The sequence below is a fragment of the Euprymna scolopes genome, chromosome 3, assembly GCF_053919585.1.
Source record: "Euprymna scolopes isolate OS-2025 chromosome 3, ASM5391958v1, whole genome shotgun sequence".
Lineage (NCBI taxonomy): Eukaryota > Metazoa > Mollusca > Cephalopoda > Sepiida > Sepiolidae > Euprymna > Euprymna scolopes.
In genome coordinates this window covers 20,414,394-20,440,231 of record NC_136484.1, presented here as the reverse complement: position 1 = coordinate 20,440,231, position 25,838 = coordinate 20,414,394, and the positions used below count along the sequence as shown (strand labels likewise).

The 25,838-nt window shown below is 35.7% G+C and overlaps 1 protein-coding gene across 1 annotated transcript in view; it reads left to right on the top strand.

The window, feature by feature from the left end:
* The first annotated feature begins 2,479 nt into the window (after positions 1-2,479).
* Positions 2,480-25,838, top strand: part of LOC145253559 (glucose-6-phosphate exchanger SLC37A4-like) — a 53,501-nt gene continuing 30,142 nt past the window's right edge. Inside the window, exons 1-2 of the mRNA XM_080112946.1 lie at positions 2,480-2,667; positions 10,373-10,510. Of these exons, the coding sequence (XP_079969072.1) occupies positions 2,511-2,667; positions 10,373-10,510 (295 nt within the window). The 5' untranslated portion in view covers positions 2,480-2,510. The remainder of the gene's footprint in view (positions 2,668-10,372; positions 10,511-25,838) is intronic.

Genomic DNA, 25,838 nt, shown 5'->3' with positions numbered 1-25,838 from the left:
ACCAATCAAAGTCGTAATTTAAAAGGTGAGTGTTAGAATATTCTCTCCTTTTATTTATTTTTATTTTCTTGCGAACCTGAAATATTTAGTAACACATACTTAACATAGAGAGGGGTGGGGATGATGTTTTGAAAATTTAGAAAATTATGCCGTTGGATCGAATGTATAAAAATGACCAATTTTTTTTAATTTAAGAAAACTCGTCCCCGTTTGCTAGGTAGGAAAACTGGTCTCTTATCGAATAAACAAGGGACCAGTTTTCCTACCTAGCAAGAAGCACGAGTTTTCCAAAGATGAGTTTTGCGGGCACCATTTTTTTTTGGGGGGGGGGGGCATTCTTAGTTTCATAAAAGTGGATTTTCCGCTAAGTGGAAGTGGAGGCTATTCCAGAAAAGTGTCTCCGGTAGGTGGCAGTATCAGTCATACATGAGTAGATTTGTTTATGGCGCGCGCACGTGCGTAAAAAAGATGGCCGCCAAAGAATACAATGCATAATATAACTTTTTATATCTCGATAACTACTTATTTCTCCCAAATTTCAATGCGACTTTCGTATTCAGTATAGTCAAAAACTTTAAAAGTCGTCATTTAAAAGAAAATTGTGGCGGTGGACCTAATCTGAAAAAAATACCCCTTTATTTTTAATCTCAATAAATATTCGATACATAACAACAACAAAATAAATGTATATTTTATTCAAGTCATATGTAGGCGAGAAACGGCATACGAATGGCGCGTTTATATTTTGGGCGCACTTGCCTAATGCCTACGACTATCGTGATGACAATTTATAGTAATCGAGAGTTATCTCCCTTGACACACGTGTACAAATTTTACTAACGGAGAAAGAAGAGACAAACCACCTACCTGATCAGGTGGTAGTTTTTACCAGCAAGATATTAACACGCAGAGTTTAAAATGGCTTATAATCTATCGTAGTAATGGTATGCGTAATAGTCGCAGAATTGGTTCGTTTTTTTATTTATTATTATTCACATCTGGACTTATACGATTCTGTGCTGAGTGCTCGGTCACCTGAAAAACCACAAAAACAACAAACCACTAAACAACACCAAACCAACAAATCAATATCTGTAGACTATAATCTTGTTGACATAAGATAACGGAAATTAAGCGACGTTGAGCCTCGTCAGTATATATTTGGGTGACTATTTGTACTCTATGTAAAACCCGGTCCTAATGGTTTTGCAAGGATCGATTACCGATCTGAAGAATAAAACAATCACAACAGATTGTTCTTTGCCGTTCATTGTGATCCCCATCGACCAGATACTGGCCGGCGAAAGATTGATTTCATATATACCTGTGGTTATATTTGTTTATATATAAAAAAATAAGTGTGTAAAACAATACATTACGTTTTCCATTTTAGTTTTAAAGTTATTTATTTTGCTATTATAGAGCATTTTTTAATTTTTTTTTTTTTAATCATGCAATTTTAAAAATTTATATTTTGTTCCATACAGATATTTACTTCACGTAATAAATAATAATATATTAAGTAATATTATTACGTACGGCATTAATGCGTCAATCAAACAAAAGGTTACTGGCAATATTGTTCTCAATAAATTCGTTGGAATTTGTTTCAATAAACTGAAAAAGATTGAATTACATAATTACCTAACTCGTTAAACAGACCCGGTGTTGTCCGGAAGTTATTTTTATTTCGCTTTTTTTTTTATTTACCAAATATTTATGATATCGTTTAGCCATCATTAATTTAACTAAATTATAAAACTATAACTAATTTTATCAAGGTATGTTTTAATTTCTGTTTATAAAATGATTCCCCAATATTTTTATTACATTATTTGCTGAGAATTTTACAGTTAGGAATAATTTTCTATGCTATACTTTAACAGCTTTCAAGTTCTTCCAAATTTCGAAGAGTCACGAAGTAATCTATTCATTTCAACTATTGAAAGATTAAAATGGCTGACTTGCTTACGAAGGGGGCCGAAATTCAATATGATGTATAATATTTCGTAATTAAATTATTTGAAAAAAAATAAAAGAACTAAAAAATTTATTTATTTTACGCTGTTTAATATTTCAATCGATATTCGATTAATGGTAAACTAAATAAATAAAACGAATAGCAATCAAAAATGTAATTATTAAAAATAATTTGACAACAAAAAAATCAGTTTTTTTTGTTTTTTTTATATAACAATACAAAAACAAATAAGTCCAAGCAGACTTTTATATATAACAATACAAAAACAAATAAGCAACAAAACGCAAACAAACACAACAAAAACAAGGAACAAAAAGATTCGGAATAAAACGTCTATATTGTTTTTATTATTTCAAAAGGGCGAAACTAAAGGTATATAAATTGCTTATACATCTCTAGTTCATTGGAAGAGAAGCTTCGTGTCTGTCAATGTTGTTTTCAAGTAAATAAATAAATAAATAATAATAATAATAATATAATAATAATAATAATAATAATAATAATAATAAACGCACAACAAACACTGACGATGTCGTCGTCGAAGCGACGCGTCTCCAATCTGTATCAGTTGCTCGTCTTTTGCAGTCTTTACCTCGGATATACATTTAATGTTTACATCAGAAAGTCCTTCACTTTCGCGCTACCGAGTGTTATCACCTCCGAAGGACTTGTTCGGAGTCAGTTAGGTAAGTAAAAATAAGATCGTCTTTTTTGTTCTGTTAAAAATGTGGCGGACGTTGTCGAGAATGCCCCCTCCCCTTCGAAATTCCACAATTTTCACTTTTTTTTTTTTTTCCTGTAAATATCATCGATTACAGGCTTAAGTTTCAGATTATATATATAAAAAAATTTTTATAACTTTTCACGTAGGGGTTCAGTTTTCAATTATAACGTTGTACTAAATTGAACACGAACTTTGTAACCACGATGAAAAAAATGGCAACTCTCTCACTTATGTGACCGGAAGGTAGGGGTTAGAACGGAGGGGTGAAAAAAAAAAAAAAAAAAAAAAGGGAAGATTTCTTTTAACCCCCCCCCTCTTCCCTCTCATCTATGTATCTATTCATCGTGGTCATAAAGTTCGTGTTCAATTTTACAACGTTAATTGAAAACTGGACCCCTATGTGAAAAGTTATGGAAAAATTTTTATTTTCAATTTTTTTTTTTGTAATCGGAAACTTAAGTCTGTAATCGACGATATTAACAGGAAAAAAGTAAAAAAAAAAAAGGGGGGGGGGTGAATTTAGAGGGGGGCACTCTCGACAACGTTCGCCAAAAATATTTGCGCTTGTATAAATCAACCTCCATGGCTGCTCATATTGAACTTGGTTTCCAAAAAAAAAAAAAAAAAGAGCGGGGCGATAGCATAAAATGAAACCCGTGTTCTTGAAACAGAAAAACAATTCGGAAGCTTAACTTATTGTTCTAAGGGAGGTAATTCTAAAAATCTTCTTTTTTTTAATTACTTCGAAGTTTTAATTAACAATATTGTTGCATTTTACATTTTTTGTTCTTAATGTTACATTAAATAAAGTAGATGAAAGAAAATCATTTTTCTTACAATTCTTAGTAAAATAGAACAATGAGTTAAACTTCCGAAATGGCACAAATTTTTTATCTGACACCGTTTGCTGCCGACTTCGAGTTGCCTATTCTTCTGAATCACAAAAAATGTTGTAAATGGCCAAGATCTCTCTGATTCTCTCTCCTCTGATCTTGAGCATGTGGTGCAATGGAGAAAGGGGTGGTTGGTTAATTTTAATGCATCTAAATCAAGCTTCTATCTTTACATCATCAACGCTCTGACCCCTGTCTGGCATCAATTGAAATGGAATGCTCTTGTCTTGGGGAGGCTCCATGTTTTGACAAGCTTCTTTGACGTTTACTTCTGATCTGAAATGGAACACATACATCAAATCCATTGCCAAGGTCGCTGGAAAAATTGATGGGATCATTCTACCACTCGAGTAGATATCTCATTACCAATGCAATTCTCTACTTGTATAAAAGCCAAGTACGTCCTAGGATGGAGTACTGCTGTCACATTTGGGCAAGAGCTACTAAAAGCTGCTTATCCTGCCTTGACAGAGTTTAAAATAGACTTTGTAGCCTAGTGAAAGATGCCCTTTTCTCTTCCCTGCAACCTTTTTCTCACAGAAGAAACGTTGTGTGCCTGTCTCTGCTCTATCGTTATTTACATGGCAAGTGCTCGTCTGAGCTCCAATCTATCGTCCCTTTCTTGCCAAACATTCACGAAAAACATTCGTCTAGCTGAAAACACTATCAATAATTTCCCTCACTATTTATCTGTGCCTAAACCTAAAGGTGGATTCCATGAACAAAGCTTCTTTCTTAGAATTGCACGCCTGTTGAACTCTTTTCTGTTTGCCTGCTTTCCAGCTGACTACAATATGGTCGTCTTCAAATCCAATGTAAACAAGTTCTTGATGAGCCGTCCCCTTAAGTAATTCAATTTACCAAATTTCCACTACTAACGATTACTACACTATTGTACCAATGACGACCTTAGACTCATTAACTCTTATCCTTGTGTGGCCTCCAGGCCTTGATAAGTGGTGACTCCTATGTAAAATATACATATATAGATCAGCCCCCGTGGCCCATTTAAATCAGGCAATAAATTATAATAGTCAAAAGGTGACCATACAAGATGAAACTCGAGTTTTTGACATGATAAACGCTTCTGATTTATATATATTCTGCCTTGACTCATCAGAAGAATAGGAACTCATTAACTTTAGAAGAAAATAAAAGGAATATTGGATTGCATAAATCTGAAAAAAAAATTGCAAGAGTAGTTGCAATTATGTTTTGTGATATTTACATCAAGATTAAAAAATTGACATAATTATTATATGAATGGTTTTGTGCTACGAAACAAGTGCTGTCAAAAACTGAACATTTTAACATGCTGAAAGAAATAAACGGTAAGATGGACAACATCTTGGAATATAGACTTTTTGTCATTTTATATATATATGTCCCTAAAAAATGGGGAAATAACTCCTGCGTATGTCATGAGAATAATAGTTATAGTAATAAAAAATAAAAATATTGCAACATAAATTCATAAGTGATAACTTAGCATATAATTTTCAGACAGGCCTTTCCTGGTATAATAGTTAATGCACCCGATTACAGTCTGAGTGGTTGCGGGTTTGAATCCTGTTATATTCAGCCATGCTGATGAGCCATAGTGACATCAAAACATGTGTCTGTGGATAACTATTTTATCTATATATAATTATATAAGTACATGATATGCAAATCAATGCATATCAAGCTACACTCCCCTCAAAGTAGATCTCCTTTTTTGACATCTCAAGCTGTTTTATTCTGTTATCCATTGCCTGAGCTTCTGCTATCGCAGGGGAGTGAATGAAGACAAAGCTTTGAAAAAAGATGTTTGAACAAACAGACTTTTCTCCCTTCATCGCTACGTCTCACTACAAACTTCCTGTCTATTTACCTATAGTTCTACTCTTTACTTGTAATGGAAATTTCTGATTTCTTATCACTCTAGCCTTATGTGGAAAATTTCGTTTTTTAACATTTTTACACACTCACATTCATCATCCTGCACATTTTATATTTTACAAACAAAAAAAATAATGAAAAAGTTTGTGACACCTTGGCCTTTTGGCTTGGAACAAAGTGTAGTGTCTGTTCTGATACTACACTTGATCTTTTTTGGTTCTAGGTCAGTGAAGGAAGTAATTTTCATCTTTATATTAACTAGAGTGCTCCATTTTTGGGAGAGCTGGATTGCCCTCACATTAAAAACTGACCTTGTGTCTAACTCAGCCCTCATGGGATGCCAAATAAATAGGGACGCATCTTGTGATTAGTATGTTTTTATTATTTTTGCAGTATTATTTTAATTTCTGTTTTTATTTGCCATTAATGTTAACAAATGATGGTTAGGGGTTAGGGTTAGGGGTATCTCTTGCTCTTTAAAATATATGAGGAGGATGTTGGTGATGATGGGTGATATGCATTATTCATTCAGTTCAAATGAATCAGATGATTATTGGCATTCGTTTCCCCAGATATCTTTCTAGTTAGTATGTTTTCTAGAAAGATATCAGATACTTATGGGAAGAACCACATGAAGGTTGCTAACATCCATAATTGAAAGTATTTCCATCGAACAAACTCTTCTCCAACTTGACACATCTAGGGTTCCAGTTGACATCAGTAACCACTTATCTACCGTCACCTCCCCATGTTGGATATTTGCCAGCTGCTCTGGGAATGATGTCAAAGGAAAGTCAGTCAGATCTTGGATTCAGGTGTCCAGGAATGACGTCAAAGGAAAGTTGGTCAGATCCTGGATCCAAGTGTCTCTGGAATGGCGTCAAAGAAGTCAAAATAGGGGATTTAGAATTCATGGAGATTAGGTCAACGAGACTGACCGATATTTCAAGACAATGTGTGGTGGAATGCTTTGATATCATCTGTGCCAATCAAACACACATAGCTGGTTATAACATATTTTGTTTATTCAAATCAACCATTTCAATTTCAGAATGTCAAGGGTATATATAAGACAATGACAAAAGTTGATTTTTTTTTTAGAAATTATGTAGACTGAAAAATACATTGGACGACCGGTTACAGTGAATATATAACACCTATTGTTGGTAGTGGTGGTGGTGGTTGTATTGATGTAGCTAAGGTCACATAAAACGCATGCAATGAGAATTTGTACTTTTATAATTGCCTACCTTACATAGTATTTTTTATGGAAATTACTACAGACAAGGAATGAAGCCACTTAATGTAAGGAGCTAAAAAAAAGAAAAGAAAAGACAAATGAAAATAAAGAACTACTACTTCAAGAGCAAAAAAACTAGCTAGCAATAAGTGTTAAATGGGTAAATTCCAAAAAACCGGTAATTCTTCTCTCTTTGTCAGAAACATTGGTCATGGAATGTGAGGACTAAAGAACAAAATAAAAGAAGCTAAAGTTACGAAGCTGCTAAAAATAAACCCAAGCTCCACTTTTTACTCCTTGCATAAAAGGTTTAGTGAGTGCTTTTTACAAAATATAAGTTGTTTTTTTTCTTACAAATATATTTATCTGTATGATCTGAATTCATTGGACTTATCTTGAGTGCTAGTTTCATGTTTCGGTCGATGTAACCTCCGACCTTCTTCAGGTGTATCTTGTGAAACGTGGGAATTTGGACGGAATTGCTCTAACCACTGCACCACAGGTTCCGTAACACAGTGGCTAGAGTACTTGGAAAAATCAATTGTAAAAGTGTTATTCTCCTGAAGGTTGAAGGTTCAATTCTCATTCTTAATGTGGACCGAAAAATACAATTGCGAATTACTTAGGCCTTCTATCCAGAAATGTTTGATGGAACGAGAACACCCCCACTCGTGAAGTAAATTAAGGGTTTTGTTTGAAATTCCGTTCAAATTCCCAAGTTTGACAAGATACACTTGAAGGTCGGAGGTTACATCGACTGAAATATTGTGAGAATGACACTCAAGATGAGACCATTAGTCCAATGAATCCAAGTATGTAATATGAATAACCAATCATTATCTAAAATCTTTCAGAAACTGTTTTTATCGTTTACACTTGATGACCGTGAATATGATATATATATATTTGTTAAATGAATGTGTGTGTCTAGAAAAATGATTAATCCATCACAATGTAATGATTGATACATGAAATATAATATCAACAATGAGTGAAACTGATGACTAAGAATGATGACTATGAAAGTTAAACAAATTTTAATACAAGATAAACAATCGAAAATGAAAGAAATAGATGTAAGCGTGAATGGGTTGTGATGTGGTGTGTGCTGCGAGAGGTATCAACAAGAATTCATTTAGCAAAAGTATAACTAGACTTGTAGGGTTTGTTTTACAATAGACAGAGGTACGAAAAAGTGTTAAAGAAACAACTGTTACCAAAAGTAAGATAAATTACTCTTCTACCTACTTGGATAAGGTTTTGGGGTGCTAATAGCGGAGAAGGGACATATTTATGCATATTTATCGTTATCTTCAAGTTTCATCACCCGACATTTACAAAGGTTTTACTTGGACAAATTTGTTTTCTTTTATTTGTTCAATTATTTTTTAATATGCAGTCTTCAAGTTTTGTCACCCAACATTTACAATTTTTAAATTAACAGGGAAATTCTTTGGTATACTTACGTGTGTGCACAGTTTTTATACAATAAATCGATCCTCCATATTGGAACCACTTGATGAAAACAATGTAAAGGCAATAATTAATGGTCAATGTGCGTTAGAGTACCAACTAAAGATTTATTTTTAAAAAGTTTAAAAGATTTCTAGAGGTATTTAGGTCTGTATTTCGTATTGTTTTCACTGGTCGCCATGTTTGTTTTTGCGCACGCATTCAATTTATGATGACCAGTAAAAACAATGCGGAATACAGACCTGAATACCCCTAAAAAACTTTTTAAAAGTAAGTCTTCTGTTGGTACATCATCACCCCACTCCCACCCAGGTACATAACACACACACCAACAATTTCCAAATTCATATTGAGACATTTTCTTGGTATCTCATTGTACATTGAATCTCCCAAAGAATCCTCATCAATTTAAATTTCTTCCACCTCTGTGTTGGAGGAACGTGTTTATGATGAGGTGGGGGAACAATAAAGACGACTGTCTTTATTGTTTCAAACCCAAATACTAACGTCTCCTTTTATCTCTCAGTGTGAAAGTGTAGTGAAACTGAACAATAAAATAAAAAAAAAATAAAACAAGTGAAGCATGCCCCCCCCCCGCAAAGGAAATGAGAACTTCGGCACAAACTTTCCAAATGCGAGAAAAAGTTATTTTCTTCATTTATCATGCATATCCTTCACTGTATACACAACTTTCTGCCTCCGTCTCATCGCTGCAATGTTGCATAACTGTGCTGGCTTTATAATTATTTCAACAATGACAAAGTTGCTACTCTTGCATACCCTCAACTTAAACATCTCTGACTAATGTGTCAAGCAGCAAAATCACACCCTCTCACTGTAGAGATGTCCAGACGTCAGAAAGCTTTGGATAATTCCATGTAAAATCATCCAGACCACATCACCCATACTTCTCAGATTTTCTTCAAATTTTTCTTAATTGGTGGTATCAAAAAAACTAGACAACTTTAAAATTTTTATCTTTAATGTCAAGAGATTTCCAAAATAATGCCTAACACCAAAATCTCATGCACACCAAGAGATTTCTTCAATTTCACATATTGTTGCAAATTGGTCATCTCTTCCTCCACTTCGCACAAGAAAAGAAACTAAAAAACCGTCCAACTGCTTTGGACAAGTTCTGAATCCTCAGGTAAGCCATTCTGTGTTTCTTTTGTTCATTCTTTTTGGTCCCCCAATAAAAGGAGGGTGGACCTGTAAATTCACCCTTATCCGTTCGTCCATCTGCAGTTTTCTCAACTATGCCTTGGAATTTTAAAAAATTTTGCACGAACATTAAACATGATATGAGTAAAAAAGTAACAGAACCGATTTTCCGGGAAAACTTCAGTTGTCCCTACCCCCGAGTACCTTTCAGGTTAAAATGACAAAAATTGACACTTTTGTGCTTATTAAAAAAAAAGTTATTGAAGAAACAAGGTTAGCCTTGGCAGCATTGAATGCGACCATCCATTTTTGTCCCCATTAGAGACAATTTTTTGAACACTGTCTAAGAATGAGAGACTAGTTTAGTACACCAACCAAAATGTGACAGTACTCCATGTCTGAGTGAATTGTAGATTTGTAGAGATATTGAATACCAGCAGGTGTGAAAAGTTTTCTAGCTTGGTATAGGGATCCTACTTTCTTTGCAGCAAACTAGTCAGTATACTCAATATATTCCAATTCATGAATGTTAGGATCCAGAGTTGGAATGTTAGACTCTCAAAAAGCGTGATATCAGTCATGGAAATTGGTGGTTGATAAGGTTTCTTATAACATAATGTTTACGATATGGAAGGCCAGTTGTGAGATAAGCACATTCATATCAGTGATTATCTCACAACTGTAATTTTTTTATAAAAAAGATATTTTACAGACAAGAATAAAACTCGACTTTTCACAATTTCAAAGACATGATTATGCTTATAGGCTTCCAAGGAATCAAAAAATCACATTTAAAACCTCTAAAAACTAACCGTTTTTAAGTTATTGCACAGATTTGCCTAAAGTTGGGAGTGGGACACCAGCAAATCTCAAAAAAGTATTTGACAATGTTGGAAAATATCAGTTAATAATCATTAAGGAACAAAAAATGTGATATATGATTATGCTTATGGCCTTCCATAGTAAATATTTAGCTTGGCCTACTAAACTATATCTTTTTCACTTCTGTCTTTCAGGATTGGTGACCAGCAGTCAAACAATTGCTTATTCCATCAGCAAATTCATCAGTGGATTTTTAACGGATCGTTACAATGCAAAATTTTTATTCCAAGGAGGTTTATTTCTAACAGGTCTTTCTGCTGTCTTATTCACTCGTAAGTATTGCTTTCGTTTAATCTGTACTATCAGTGCTGCACAGGTGTCGCATGGGGTCCAAATCTTCGTAAATTACATAAATTAATAAAACTAAAAAAGTATATCTTTTGTTTCTGAATTTTTGAGATGAAGATTGATCATTTGCATCATTCGGATTTCTGCAACAGAAAGATGAAACTTTCTGATCATGAATGCGTAAATTCAGTCATCATAACAATGCATTGTGCAATCCCCTCTAATCTATTTGGGCGGAATTAAAAAAATAGGAAGCATTACTTTTGGCACATCCCTCATATATTGGAATTGGGGAAAAATCTTAGAAGTGTCCCATCACTAATAATAACACCAAATAGACATTGGTTCTGGTGAGGATTGTAAGTCCCACCCTAACTCTGCAATGTTACATTGACACAGCAGAAATTTTTTGGTGTTATTTATTATAAGCTTTGTATTGTTATCCTCTAAAACAAATCTATGCTCTGTATTATAATCAAAACTGAATGCTAGTGACCTCTGTCTACAATGCATCCTGTATATCAAACATAATTCAACCAAATATTTACTAATCAATTTTCAAACACACACACAAGTCAGAGAGAGTTACAACCTTGGTTGAAGTGAGTGTCCCTAATAATGAAGGTCTAAACGGAGCTGAAAGAGAGAAACAGACCAAATATCAAGGTCTCATGTATAATATGAAAAGAAACTGGAATCTTAGGGAGATATCAATCATACCAGTTAATATAGGTGCCACAGGGCTTATGAAGAAGAACCTGAAGTCCTACCTAACTAATATTCCTGGTGAACCAAGTGCAAAATAGATCCAGACAATTGCACTTAAGGGAACAACGAGTATACTAAAAAGAGCTCTCGGTTGGTTTAAAAAAAAAAAAAAAGCTCGTTTGGCTGCCCCATGCCCAGCATTACAATTTTTAAAGGAAGAAAATTAAAAAAAAAAAAAAAAATAGAAATTATTTGGTTTTACCTCTGTATTTACTTGGAACTCTGTATAGTTCCCTAATAAAACATATCTATGTTGAGCGCTATAATAAAAATTAATAGCAATGCTGTTATGATATTCAAATCTAGTTGAAGTAGTTTATTTCAATTGACAAGTCTTGTGTCAATGAACACTTGTCATAATCATTATCAGAAGCCATTAACCCTTATCATCGAGTGGTTCTTAACCTTGATAAATGGTCTTATCAGTAAGAATTTACTTATTGTTACAGGTCATCTTTTAATTCTATTCTTTGGAGCATATTGAATTTTCCTACATTTCAAAATTGTAACAAAGCAGTGCACTCTTATTGTAATAGAATGTAATTGACAAATAAGAAAAGCAGAAGCAGCTGCATTTAAAGCATGGATGCAAATTAAATGTTCACTGAAGAAGGAAAATAAAATGCATAAAAAAGGACAAAGCGATCGGATGTGTTTTGACTTGTGTGCGGCAAAAGAAAGAAAATGCGTCGCATGATCGAAAAAACGGAATGGCAGGCGACAAAAAGGCTGTCTTGACAGACATGTTTGACATGTGAGTGATATTTTGGGACTCGGTGAAGTGCATTGTCAGGAAATTACTGGAATAAATGCTTTTTGTATCCCCCCCCCCAAATGCTGAGTCATATTGTTTATTGTTTGTTCCTATGATAGTACCACACAATGTGTGGGTCTGAGTGGTTGACATGTAATGACACAGTTTGAGTGTAATGTTACAAAACGAGTTCGCTTGCTATGCATTTTCTTTGTTGATTTAAGAGTTTTGCGTTTTTGAATCCTTCACCTCACATAAGTTCTATTTAAGCTTAGCTTCCATATGACGTAGATAACCCTAAAAAGGTAGCGGATTGGGCTTTACCTTTTTGTTTCCAAAAAGTTTAAAACAAATCTATGTTGAATGCCATTGTCAAACTAATTGCAATACAATTCTAATATTTAAATCTCGTTGAAGTAATTTCTAGGTGGTACATTTGATTTTAATAAACACTTGTCATAAGCAATCCTCATAAGTTATTAACACTTATCCTCGAGTGACTCTTAACCTTAATAAGTGGTGAAAACATAAAAAACAAAATAAACTATCCAATAACTGATTGTTGTAGACTAACATTAATATCATTCCTTTTTTATTTATTTTTTTAACTCAAAAAATATTTCAATTCCTGAAGATATTTTGGTAGGAATTTTTTTTATAGAAATTTGCTAACCTCAGGCATGATTCCAGTTCCTTTTCATTGGTATGTTTAATATTTTCTGTACTAAACTTGGTTCACCGAACTATCCTTAAATTATATATTTATATTTATTTAAAGTCATTCTTGTTATTCTTAGCTGATTTCATACAAATTTTGTTTTTTTTCCATCTAACTTTTCAATTGCACTCAAACATCATATTTTCACACACCTTTCTGACAAAATGTTTATAATAAAAAAAAAAAAAAAATCAAACTTATCATTCTCATCAGTTTCATATCTGTTTTGCATGTTGACATGTGTTGGACAACTTAGAATTTGACTTCCAAACTAACCTAGCTCTGGCTAAATCTTTATTTAAAATTAGTCCATTGGCCCTTAAAGGGTAAGATGAAAAATGTTCAAAATAAAAAGTGATTTTGAGATTATATTGTCTTTTACTGTATTGAGAAAACATTTTTTTTCAGTAATAAGTGAAAAAAAAATAAAACTCAAGAAGCCTCCAGAGCACTACTGCAAGCACTAATTAAAATTAAGGAGGCCCTACTAAAAGTACTACTAAAACCAAATTTCTACCTCTTTTCCTCTTTGAAGAGAAAATATTTTTAAAGTAAGGCCTGAAAACAAACATCGTCAGAATCCATAGGAGCACTACTAAAAGCAGTAAATATGGTTATAAATATGATTATCTATATGTATCTATAAAAGTGAAAATATGCATGTGTGTGTCTGTGTACATTTACAAAATAACTGTCTATTTTCGATCTAAAGACTCGAGATTTGACATAAGGAATATTTCAGAAAATCTTTTTAATTGGTTTTCAGACAGAAATTTGGCTGTCAAGGAGTCAAAGTTCAACGATTTGACCTTTGAAAACTCTACCAAACTCCTTTGCCAATTTTGGGTCTAAACACTTGAAATTTTAAATGTAGGTTACCTGGCCATGGATCAAACTTTTTAATTTGATTTGAGCTCAAAAAATATATGTTAAGTGGTCAAAATTCGGGTCAGTGTTAAAAAAAAAAAGAAAACTCTGGTCTCTACCAAATTACTCAGCCAATTTCTGGTCTTAACATTTGAAATTTTACATAAAGAGATAAGGCAAGCTTTTTAATTGGTTTGAGTAAAATATTTGAGCTGCCAAGAGGTCAAAGTTCAAAAGATTTGACCTTTGCAGTGTCTAGAAAACTACTCAGCCAGTTTTGGGTCTAAACATTTGAAATTTATGCATAATAGGTATTCAGACATGTGGCAAGCATTTTACTCAGTTTTTGGGCGAAAATTTGGCTGCGAAAAGGTACAAAGTTGAAAGAATTGAGCTTTGCAGATTCTACCAAATTCCTCCGCCAATTTTGGGCCTAAAGACTTGGAATTTTAGATGTAGGTAACTTGGACATGGGTAAAACTTTGTATTTTGATTTTAGACTAAAATGATAAATGTTAAAGGGTCAAAATTGGGGTCAAAGTTAAAAAAAATTGACCTCTGTGGTCTCTATGAAATTACTCAGAAATTTTGTTTTAAACATTTGAAATCTTACAGAAAGTGTATTCACATGTAGGGAAGTTATGAACAGTACATAGGGCCCGAGCAAAGCCGGGCTGAACTGCTAGTATTATACATTGTATATTTATATTTAATTCATTTTTTTTTTAAACTCAACGACATTAAATTACATTTATTCGTAAGGAAAACACGTTAAAATAAGTTTTAAAAAATATTGTTGACCTTGTGTATGCTTTGAATAGCAGCAGTGTCTTTTAATATCGAACTTAAGACAGGGCGGCCATGAAATAGGTAAGCAGTACATACATCAAATCTGTTGCCCAGGCCGCTGGAAAAATGGTCGGATCCTTCTATCAATCCAGTAGATATCTCATTGCTGATGCAATTCTCTATCTATATAAGAGCCAGGTATGTCCAAGGATGGAATACTGTTGCCACATCTGGGCAGGAGCTGCCTTGATAGGGTTCAAAATAGACTTCGTGACCTCATGGGAGATGTCCTTTTCTCTTCGCTGCAACCTCTATCTCACAGAAGAGATGTTGCGAGTTTGTCTCTGCTTTATCGTTATTTTCATGGAAAGTGTTCGACTGAGCTTCAATCTATGGTCCCCCCTCGCCAAACTTTCACAAGAAACATTCGTCTAGCTGAAAACACTATCAATAATTCCCCCCACTCTTTATCTGTACCTAAACCTAAACATAGATTCCATGAACAAAGCTTCATTCTTAGAACTGCACATCTGTGGAATTGTCTTCCATTTTCCTGCTTTCCAGCTGTCTATAATATGGTTGTCTTCAAGTCCAACGTAAACAAGTTTCTGATGAGCCATTCCACTTAAGTTAACAAATTTACCGAACTTCCATTACTATCGATTACTATATTGCCCTTTTGACTACTGTTTACTCTTTAACCCTTATCCTTGAGTGGCCTCTCGGCCTTGATAAATGGTGACGCCTATGTAAAAAAAGCAAAAAAAAAGCAGACAAATTTTTTGAAACTGGAAGCCAAAAACCAGGTGAAGGGTTTAAACGCCCAAGCAAGCTGATCTGAGTAAATGATAAAGGTATATCTATATAATTATAAATATATAGATATTCCTTTATCATTTGCTACCAGGTTTTTCTTACCCTTCTACTACCAACTAACTCTGTTCTAAATGTGCTATCCCAAGAATTCATATGCCACCAAACCAGCAAAGTCTCTTATACTGCACACAACGTTCTATACTGTAATGTCAAATAGATACTATTCTCGAATGTCTAAGGTCTCTCTGTACAGGTGTTTTTCAGAGGTTCTGACATGAAAATACTTCTCATCGAAAGTAAATCCTGACCCAAATATTAAAAAAACATGGTGTGTTGTCTCCTCAAGTCACCCAGCATGTCCCTCAGGTTGCAAACGGGGACACCCTTCTAGTACTAAATAAGAATCTGTGGACAATGAAGAACTAATAAAATAAGATGGGTAAAAATAAATCTATATACTGGCAGGCTGGCACCCAGGATAAAAAGGGTCCCTCAACCTATTTCTAGGGGAATAAGGGCAAACAACACCGGTTACGGAGTAGACTGGAGGGTTACTTTCCTTGAGGAACAGAGAGAGAGAGAGAGAGAGAGAGAGAGAGAGAGAGAGAGAGAGAGAGAGAGAGAGAGAGAGAGAGAGTCCTAGCACCAGAAGAGAATGGATGTTTTTATCCCTGTTGGGAACAATGCCCACTTGAATCAAAGTAAGACTCTAGAATGAACAATATTACCTACCACTCATGATAGAGCCACCATGAAAGTGAGTACTGCTTTATTGCATTGTTCTGTATTGTAGTGTTGCTGTTTTCATTTACGTTTATCGATATTGTACTAAACATGTATTTATAAAATACTTTTAAAATACACAAGAAAATTATTTCCCATGGTCATTTAACGACATTAATTAATCTTTGAGTGTTTGGATTTAAATCTAAATAAAACAGCCATTTTGCAATTTACATCCTAGAGAGAGGATTCATTTCTCCACTGACGATGGGTTATTACCCAAAAGGACCTTTGGAATTAAATACCACCCACAGTTAAAATTCAGGTAGATAAATGAATAAATATATATTAAAAAATATTGAATTATTTATTATTCGTATATTTATTTATCTTCTCATAACGACTGTACATTCCTGCATTGTTCTAGGCTTCTAAAAATACCTTTTATTCTCTAACAATGCTTCAAGCAAACTACGCCAGACTTCTTACATGTATTTATGTACTTGGACTTAGTCTAGTCAGTCATTGTATGTTATTTATACTTGTTAAGTATTTTCTACTGCAGGTTAATTCAATTAACAATAAGAACTTAATACTTACAACACATTTATACAACCAGGCGAGGAGAGGTAAGTAATGGTGTAAACCTTCTTTTATCTGGAAGTGACATGATAGTCATGGCAGAGACCAATTAGGGTCAGCCGTCAGGCCTTGATAAAAAAAAGTCCTGACCCCCCCCCCTCCTATCAACACCAATTCTAGCAAAAAAAAAAATTGGCAATGGTTACACACTATTTACCTCTCTTTGGAACTTTCCGGTATTCTTTATTTTCATTTTCGCTAATTTACATCAAAAAATGTTTTTGTTACTAATGTTTTCTACCTTATCGATTTTCATAACTTTTGGATATGTTCATTATTGTGACATGACAAGTAGAGATCATTGGTTTGTCTTGAAATTTAACATTAAAATTTTAGAATTTTGCTATTATAGTGTAATTGCGCCAATTTTTGTTTTTGTAATTGCAAAGGAAAGTATAAAAACATCAATATTTGGTACATTTTAGGTTAGGAAGCCGGTACCTTCAGATAGCCTGATCTAGATTTTAGAATTTTGCTATTATAGTGTAATTGCACCAATTTTTGTTTTTGTTGGTTGGTTGTTTTTGTTTTACGGCATATCAACCCTTTTCGGGTTATTTAATGCCGAATCCAAAGATTTTGAAGAAAAAATTTTTAATAGAATATATTTGTTGTTTTCAAGTCGGTTTCTATTTAACCCATAGTTGGAACCCTAACAGGTACTACCACTCCGGGTCAGAGTGGACCTGGGAGCAATGGTAATTAAAGGGTGGCTCCACACTCCCCAAAGCCCGCAAGCTGGGGCATCACCACTGGATATAGTTTAAGGTCATATCCAGGACTCCCATTGAGGGACTTTTACCCTCTGCATGGAGGCAGTCGGTGTATTCTAATGCCCCACCGACAGGGCCGTTTGTTTTTGTAATTGCAAAGGAAAGTATAAAAACAACATCAATGTTTGGTACATTTTAGGTTAGGAAGCCGGTATCTTCAGATAGCCTGATCTAGTAGCATCATTTAATTTTTTTATTATTATTATCTTCATTTTATTTTTTATTATTTAGTTACTGTTTATTAAGGCCAAGAACCACTCAAGGATAAATTATGATTTAAAAAAAAAAAAAAAAATGAACAGTAGTAATGATCTTTATTTCAACAAATGTTCAATAGTAAAAAATAAATTTTGTAATTTTTTTTAGGTTTCTGTTGCAGCAAAGTGAATGAATCTTGAAATATTTCTTTGATTTTTTTATATCCGTTGCATCGATATGAATCTTTTGGTATAAATTCTAAAACTTTCCATGGTTCCTTTGGTTGCAACAGAATAATTAAAAATGTAATTTCTATGGTAACTGGAGACATAATTTTTTTTTCGTTGGTACAACGTGATACCATATGTTAGCATATTTATTTATCTTATCTGCAGGGGGTTAAACACAATGTATGGTAGAGGTTTTGAAAAGCCAGCACACTAGGTGAACTGAACTCTTGCCTATGTCAGAACTAACAGCAGAACTTGTTGATATTTTGCAATCGGATTCAGACTTGTTTTTCTTCCTCTCTAATAGACGTGTGTGTGTATATATATATATATATATATATATATATATATATATGACAGGAGATATTGTGGACAAAAAAAAGACGTAAAAACCAATAACACACTTAAAACTATTTTCTCTCATATTATGGAGTATGGCCATCACTTTGATTTCAAAAACGCAAATCTTACAAAGCCCATAAGTAATAAATCTAATTTATTTCCCACTCCACCAGCACAAAGAAATGGCTTCTATCACATTTCTCCCATCTATCAAAAACTATCATTAGTGAAAATAATTTGGACACGTGTTCCTTTGTGTGTGTGTGTGTATGTATATATATATATATATATATATATATATATATATATATATATAGATATATATATAGATATATCATGTGCATTCTATTTATTTATAAGGTTGACAAGAAAGTTCTTGCGGTTTTTAACTTTTAAATTCAGATGAACATATCTCGGCGCAAACAAAACTCATTGATCGAAATAAGCACCATCAGAATCTACACACTTTTGCCAACGCAAAACAAGTGTATTTATGCCAGTAACGTAAAAAATCTTGCGTTCTGGTGGCGAGGAAGTTTTTTTTTTTTTTTTTTTTTTAATTACATTTTCACCCCAAACAAGGCACATTGCCACTTTGGTGTAGGGGGCTACTATCAGGGTCAGCAACTACTGGGGCACTATGTAGGGATTTGGGCAGCAAGATGTCGGTTCACGTTGCACTTGAACTTCTGCATGTCAGTACAGTTAGGGAAGCAGGATCCTGGAATGGAATTCCAGAGTCTAGCGGTTCTGGGGAAGAAACTACTGGAGTAGAAAGATCTTTTACATCTAGGGATCTCTACTGTGTGGGAGTGGGATTTAGCTGGCTGTCGGGTTTGTCGAGGGTGTCTGCGTCGTGGGGGCACAAGTGTCTGCAGTTTGTCAGAGCATTCACCATTAAAATACTTGTAGAACAAGCAGAGGGATGCAACATTTCGTCGATGGGACAGAGGCTGAAGCTTAGATGCCAGTTCAGGGCCTATCAGATTGGCGACTCTTTTTTGAACCTTGTCTAGGAGCGAGAGACTAGTAGTAGACACACCAGCCTAGATGTGACAACAATACTCCATACATGGGCGAATGTGGCCTTATAGAGATACAGGATACTTTCAGGTGTCAGTAGTTTTCTAGCACGGTAGAGAGAGCCTACCTTTTTTGCAGCGGCCCTGGCAATGTTTTCAATATAATTGTTCCAGCTCATGTTTCCTGTGAACGTTAGGCCAAGCAGTTTGAAAGATGTACTCTCAGACAGGGAGTCACTGGCCATTGCTATTGGTGGCAGAGAAGGTTTCTTGTAGTTATTGAAGGAAACCAGTTTAGTCTTGGCAGCATTGAATGTGACCATCCATTTATGTCCCCATTCCACTACAGATTGGAAGTCATCCTCTAGTGTTTTTGCCATTTCTTTAGATATGTGTTCATTTGTTTTCCTGTCATGCCTGTTATAGAGTGTAGTGTCATCAGCATATATACCCATCTCAGAGGCAATTTTATCGGGGAGGTCATTAATAAATATCAGGAACAATAGAGGTCCAAGAATAGACCCCTGAGGCACTCCCGCATTTATATCACACTGTTTAGATGTTCGACCATCGAGGACAACCTGGATTTTTCTCTTATCTAAGAAGGATTTAATTATGCTAAGTATTCTACCAGTGATACCGTATGATTTAATTTTCCTGAGGAGACCCTTGTGCCATACCCTGTCAAAAGCCTTAGATATATCTAGATCTACCGCTCTGCCCTCCCCCGCTTTGTCCAGTGAATGGTATATACGTTCAGAGATTACAGTGAGGATGTCAGCTGTGGAACGGGCTTGTCTAAATCCATATTGTTTGTCAGTCAGAAGTTTAGCATCTGTAAGGTGCCGGACTAGAGCATGGTTAATTATGGTCTCAAAATATTTTGGCGAAAAGTGGGAGGAGGCTAATGGGGCGATAATTTGATGGGTCAGTTCTTTCGCCAGAATTCTTGAATATTGATATCACAGAAGCGGTTTTCCAACAGCCCAGAAAGCAGGATTCATTAAGGCATTTGTTGTAGAGTTTGGAGAGAACTGGAGCTACTTCGGCTGAGCACTTTTTTAATAGCACAGCTGGGATGAGATCAGGTTCACATCTTTTGAAGTGTCAAGATTTTTTATGATAGCGTGTACCTGAGCAGGGGTGATTTTTAGATCGTCTAGCGTGGCGTCTGTCCGCAAAGGAAAGTCAGGCAGGGTGTGGTTGGAAGGGTCCAGTGTGGAGTTCGAGGCAAACCGGCTGGCAAGCATATTAGCTTTGTCGGTTGCTGAGCAAACAACCTTGTGATTGTTGGTTAGTGGGGGAATTGTTGATTGCCCATTATTTACTACACTCTTGTAGATTTTCCAGAAGTCACGATTTCCCAATTTTTGTGCTTCGATGCATTTTTTAGTGGTTTTAGTAAATTCTCTCTTGGCTGTCGCTATTTCTTTCTTAACGTTATTTCTAGCTTCTATGTACTTCTGTTTGTTTTAACTGGACTTATGTCGGTTAAATCTGCGGTATGCATGCTGCCTTTGAGCAATGGCAGTTGCGCAAGTCGAAGTAAACCATTGGGGAGAGTGGGACTTGCTATAAAATTTCTGCATGGGAACATGTGCTTCCATTGCGGTTTTGAACCATTCAGTGGTCTCATTTGCGCACTGTTCAGCAGGAAGAGAAAAAATATTTCCCCACGGGGCATCTCTGATAAGATCTCTGATGGCTTCCCAGTCAGCCTTTTTATAATATATCGTTGTTTTGAGCACTGGCTCTTCAGTTTTGGGTCTAGAATTTAGGGCGATTTCTACCATTATCACTGCATGGTCAGCGTTCCCAAGTGGGCTGTCAGCATTTGTTGTACAATCTTCGGGAACTGTAGTCAGAAACAGATCTAGAAGTGATGCTTGTTGTTCTTGCTGGTCAGGGAAACAGGTTGGAAACGTAACTATTTGTGATAGGGAGTGAGATATAGCAAAACTATGTGTTGTGCTGCCTGCTGCAAATGTGTGAGTAGAGAATCCAAGCCAGTTTTTGTGGTGAACATTGAAGTCACCAAATACATGGACTTGGGCGTTAGTGTCAAGAGAGAGTGCTGTGTCTATACTGTCAGAGACTTTGTTTATTATGGTACAGTCCTGGATCGAGGGAGAGCGGTAGAGAAAATAAAAGTAGCTAATGTTGTGTTGTATGTTTAGTCTAAAGCACATAAAGGCTTGATCGTCCGTTTCTAGGTTTGTTTCTCTAGTCAGGGGGAGGGTGTTACGAATGTAGACTCCAAGTCCGTGCATATGTCTGTTAGAGTCCTTACGGCAGAGTGGGAGATAGCCAGGCATGTTAAAGTAGTTAGAGGGGATGGAGGAGTGTAGGTTAGTCTCGCTTAGTGCTAAGATATCCGGGATATTTGTTAGGAGAAATGCTTCAACATCAGCTAAATTAATTCTAAGCCCACGGATGTTGGTGAATGCAAGCCTCAAGGGAGGAGGCAAGTTGAATTTGTTTGTCCCTAGGCCTGGTTTGAGCTTATTTTTTGATTGTAGTGTCATCATGTTTTTAAAGAGTTTCAGTTAGGTGAGGGAGAGCTGAACAAGAGGTTATGCAGGATATCAGACATGCAACACAATCAGACCATTGGCTGGCCTTTCTTCAACTAGGACTGTGGCCTCGGGAAGCCCATCGGGAATGAGTGCAGGGTCCCTTTCCATGCGCGACATGGCACTACAAACAACCCGATATTATACAACTGTTGATGGAGCAGCCGCTCTAAGCGCTACCAAAGAGTTAGGGTTCCTGTACTACCAGTCGGAAACACCAGCCAGGAACTGTCAATCTGGTACCCTCAGCCTATCAGAAGAAGATCACCCCAATCTAATTGCACAGGCATGCATGCTACTCAAGCACTCCCAAGTGCCCAGTTATGAGGGGTGGGATGTGTCGGGAGTGGGAGAATGGCATTCAATGCCCTAGACAAGAAACAAGATCTACCACTAAGTGTTTTGTCGATTCACCTGTGATAGTGTCTCTGCGCCTGACTAATAGGCAAAGAAGGAGTATGGAAGCCGGCGATAGACAGAGCCTATCTACTCCTTAAGCAATTTAGGTTTGAAGACCGGTAATTTGTTTGAGTCACCAGCTCTAGGAAGGTTGTCGTCCAAGACTGGAGAGGCCTCCCTCACCTTTGGTTTAGTTTCAGAGTTTTCCTTCTCCTAGACAGGTGATCTGGGAAGATCTACTGGGTCCATCAGCCCTGAGAGTGTTTGCTCTGCGCCTGGGTCCTATTCCAGGTATTTCTGCGACCCCGCGTGGTTAGTTAATGTTACAGGGTTAGCTTGTAAAGGTTATATATCTAATGAATAGTTACACTCCTCAAAGTGATTTAGGGGCATGCAGTGGAAGCGGTTTTGTGGGGAGGCTTGTTGGTTAATGTTACAGGGTTAGTTTGTAGAGGTTATATATCTAATGAATAGTTACACTCCTCAAAGTTATTTAGGGGCATGCAGTGGGAGCAGTTTTGTGGAGAGGCTTGTTAGAAAAGCGTTAGTGCGGATTTGGACTTTTACCTTAGGTTTTTTTCATTTTTTTTTTTTTTTTTTTTATAACTTTATGTTAGTTTGGGTTCAGGATAACGTTATAGTTTGAGTAGGTATTAGGAATTGAGCTAAGAAATTTTGCCCAGTCACTGTATATTTAGGTTTAAGGAGGTTAGGGTGTAGGTGCAGTATACTCAGGGTGTAACTGGGGGTACATTTTAGGTTATGGTGTATTTCGTATGTATAATTAAGTAATATATATTTGGGCGAGTTTTCAGTAGATGCAAATAGGACTTGTCAGTGTTTCCACTATTGAGGGGAAGATAGTTTCAGTTTTCATTTAAGAGGAAGACGTTTTTGATATCACTTAGGTTTATGAAGCATTTTGCATGCAGAAAGTTGGTAGTCCGTAGGTGAGAGGTTTGGAGAGTATTGTCGATGAGGCAGTTTCCTAGCCCAATTTGTTCAACTTCTGCAGGGTCGGTTTAGTAACATGCAGTCAGGCATTGCTGTGGAGGAGAATTGGGCATTTTCTCTTGACTAATGCTGGGTGTTGTTGTCAAAGTTTCTGATGCATTTCATCCATTTGTTGACAGTACTTCTCTGTCGTAATATATTCGTCTGCATTAAAAAACTGTAATGGATGAGACCGGTCACAGACCACCAAACAGTCAGCATGACCTTCTTTTGGTGCAACTCTGGTTTCGAGAAGTGTTGTGGAGCTTTGTTGGCGTATAACCACTGAGCTGAGCGTCGCCAGTTGTCATAAAGAACCCACTTTTCATTGCAAAGCTAAGTGCTTCTTATCTAAAGAGGAGAAAAAATTGTAATCACCTTCAACCTTATTAATATGATAATGTAATAAAGTTCTAATGTAACTTTAATTATTATCTCCCTATCTTATAAATTGCTCCTCTTAATCGGGTAGAGCTTCATCTATCTAGCCCTTCCTCTCCGAAAAATATCTATTTTTTCAACTGGACGAATACTTAACATAATTAAATCCTTCTTAAATGAGAAGAATTCAGGTTGTCCTTAATGGTTGTACGTCAAAACAGTATTATATAAATGCAGGTGTACCTCAGGGGTCGATCTTTGGACCTTTATTATTCCTGATATTCATAAATAATCTCCATAATAAAATTGTCTCTGAAATGAGTATATTTACTGACGACACCATTCTAACAGACATGAGCGGAAAATGAATGAACATGTATCCAAGGCAATAGTGGAAATCCTTGAGGAATGTTATATAGGGGGTTCATTAAAAGAGTCTTAGAGAGAGTAATGCTGTAGTTGTAAGAGAGATGTTCGAGAGAGATGTTTTTCACATATATAAAATGTTTATACTTAGAAGTGTAGATATGAGATGTAGTGTTCACATTGTCGATATGAGATGTCTATGTAAAGACATTTTATAACACAGATATATAGACATATAATAACAATTTTCACTTTACCTTTTGGTAGAATCACAACACAAAGATGACGTTTATAAAAACACATGATGGGTTTATTTCTTCTCACAACCGGCCGTGGTTTTCATCATCAAGGATTCAAAGCTTCACATTCTAAGTTTCAAAAGTGACCGTCTCGCTTCTAGACGTTCGAATCCCAACTGGACTGTCGTCTGCCGTTCTCAAACTCCCTCTCCGTCTCTCCCCCTGCTTCTGTCTGCCTAACTCTAAAGTTTTCTAACTATATCTAGAACTTCCCATTTTCCATGACGTCATACACATGTTAAAACATGTGTCTTCTTTCACGTGTTCTGGACATGCGTGTCCAAAACTTTTTCCTTTGTTTATAAAAGGAATTTTAACCTATATTCCCAATAACCTATTTTTCCAATATGTTAAAAACGTGTTTATTAAATTATCTTGTATAGTTGCATTCCTCAATTGAATTTTTCATAACAGACTTGTCAACGCACATTCTTATCCTGAAACTATTTTATCTCTAAGCTAAACAATGGTTTGTTTTACATTCCATTTTCTAATTCTCTCTCGTAATCTATTTCTAAACCTAATTTACGAGGTTCGAATTTCGTCTATGCTATTTCATTTTCATTTTAACTAAATCTCTCTATTTTTATACTTACATGAAAAGGGGACAGCCCTTATCATGTAACAGGAAGAATGTTGGCAAGACTAAGTTTCTTTCCTTTAATGACTACAAGAAACGTTCTCAACCACTGATAGTAATGGCTAATTATACATTACCTGAAAGTACTTTGTTCAAACATGAGTTAAAACAGATACATTGAGGGCATTGCCAAAGCTGCTGCAAAGAAGGTGGGCTCTCTCTATCATGCTAGAAAGTTACTTACGTCTAAGAGTATACTGTACCTCTATAACTCTATGGGTTGTGTCGCCCGTTGCTGGGAGCAGAGTTGGGCTGCACCTTAAAGGTAACCCCACTCCCGACGGCTCGGGGTTACGTTTTTGAAAATAAAATAAAATTAAATTAAATAAACTTGTCAAATAAAATTCAATAACTTTGCGTCTGGACCCTTCAAGTTTCCAACAACTTTTAATCTTCAAAACTTTTCAAAGGCTTTTGAGAACATTTAACTCTCCAACTCCTTGTGAATTAAAAGTCTTTAAACTGGCGAAGACTTATTCATAACTCCTTGTCGTGGCTTGATCGTCCATTTTTTATCTTTGTCTTCATCTTGATTATCTGTTAAGAAAACAAATTAATTTCTTTTTGTCAGCATCGTCATCACTGTTAGATTCAACAATGTGAAATCTGAATTCGAGTTAAAAGGACCACCCAAGAGAACTGATAGCTTCTTGTCGCAACAAGCAAGGCAACCCGATGTTGTCCGGTCCACAGTCTTTGTCGCACCTTTACAAGATCACCATTTGCGAATGTATGGAGTATTGTTGCCACATTTGGGCTGGTGCATCTGCTATTAGTCTCTTCCTCTTAGACAGGGTTCACTTCAAAAGAGAGTTGCCGACCTAATAGGTCCCACACTATCAGCTAGGCTTCATCTGATATCCCATTGACGAAATGTTGTATCCCTTTGCTTGTTTTACAAGTATTTTGATGGTAGGTACTCTGACGAACTACAAGCACTTGCACTCCCTCGACATAAGTACCCTCAACAAACCTGACAAGCAGCAAAATCTCACCCCTATACAGTAGAAATTCCTAGA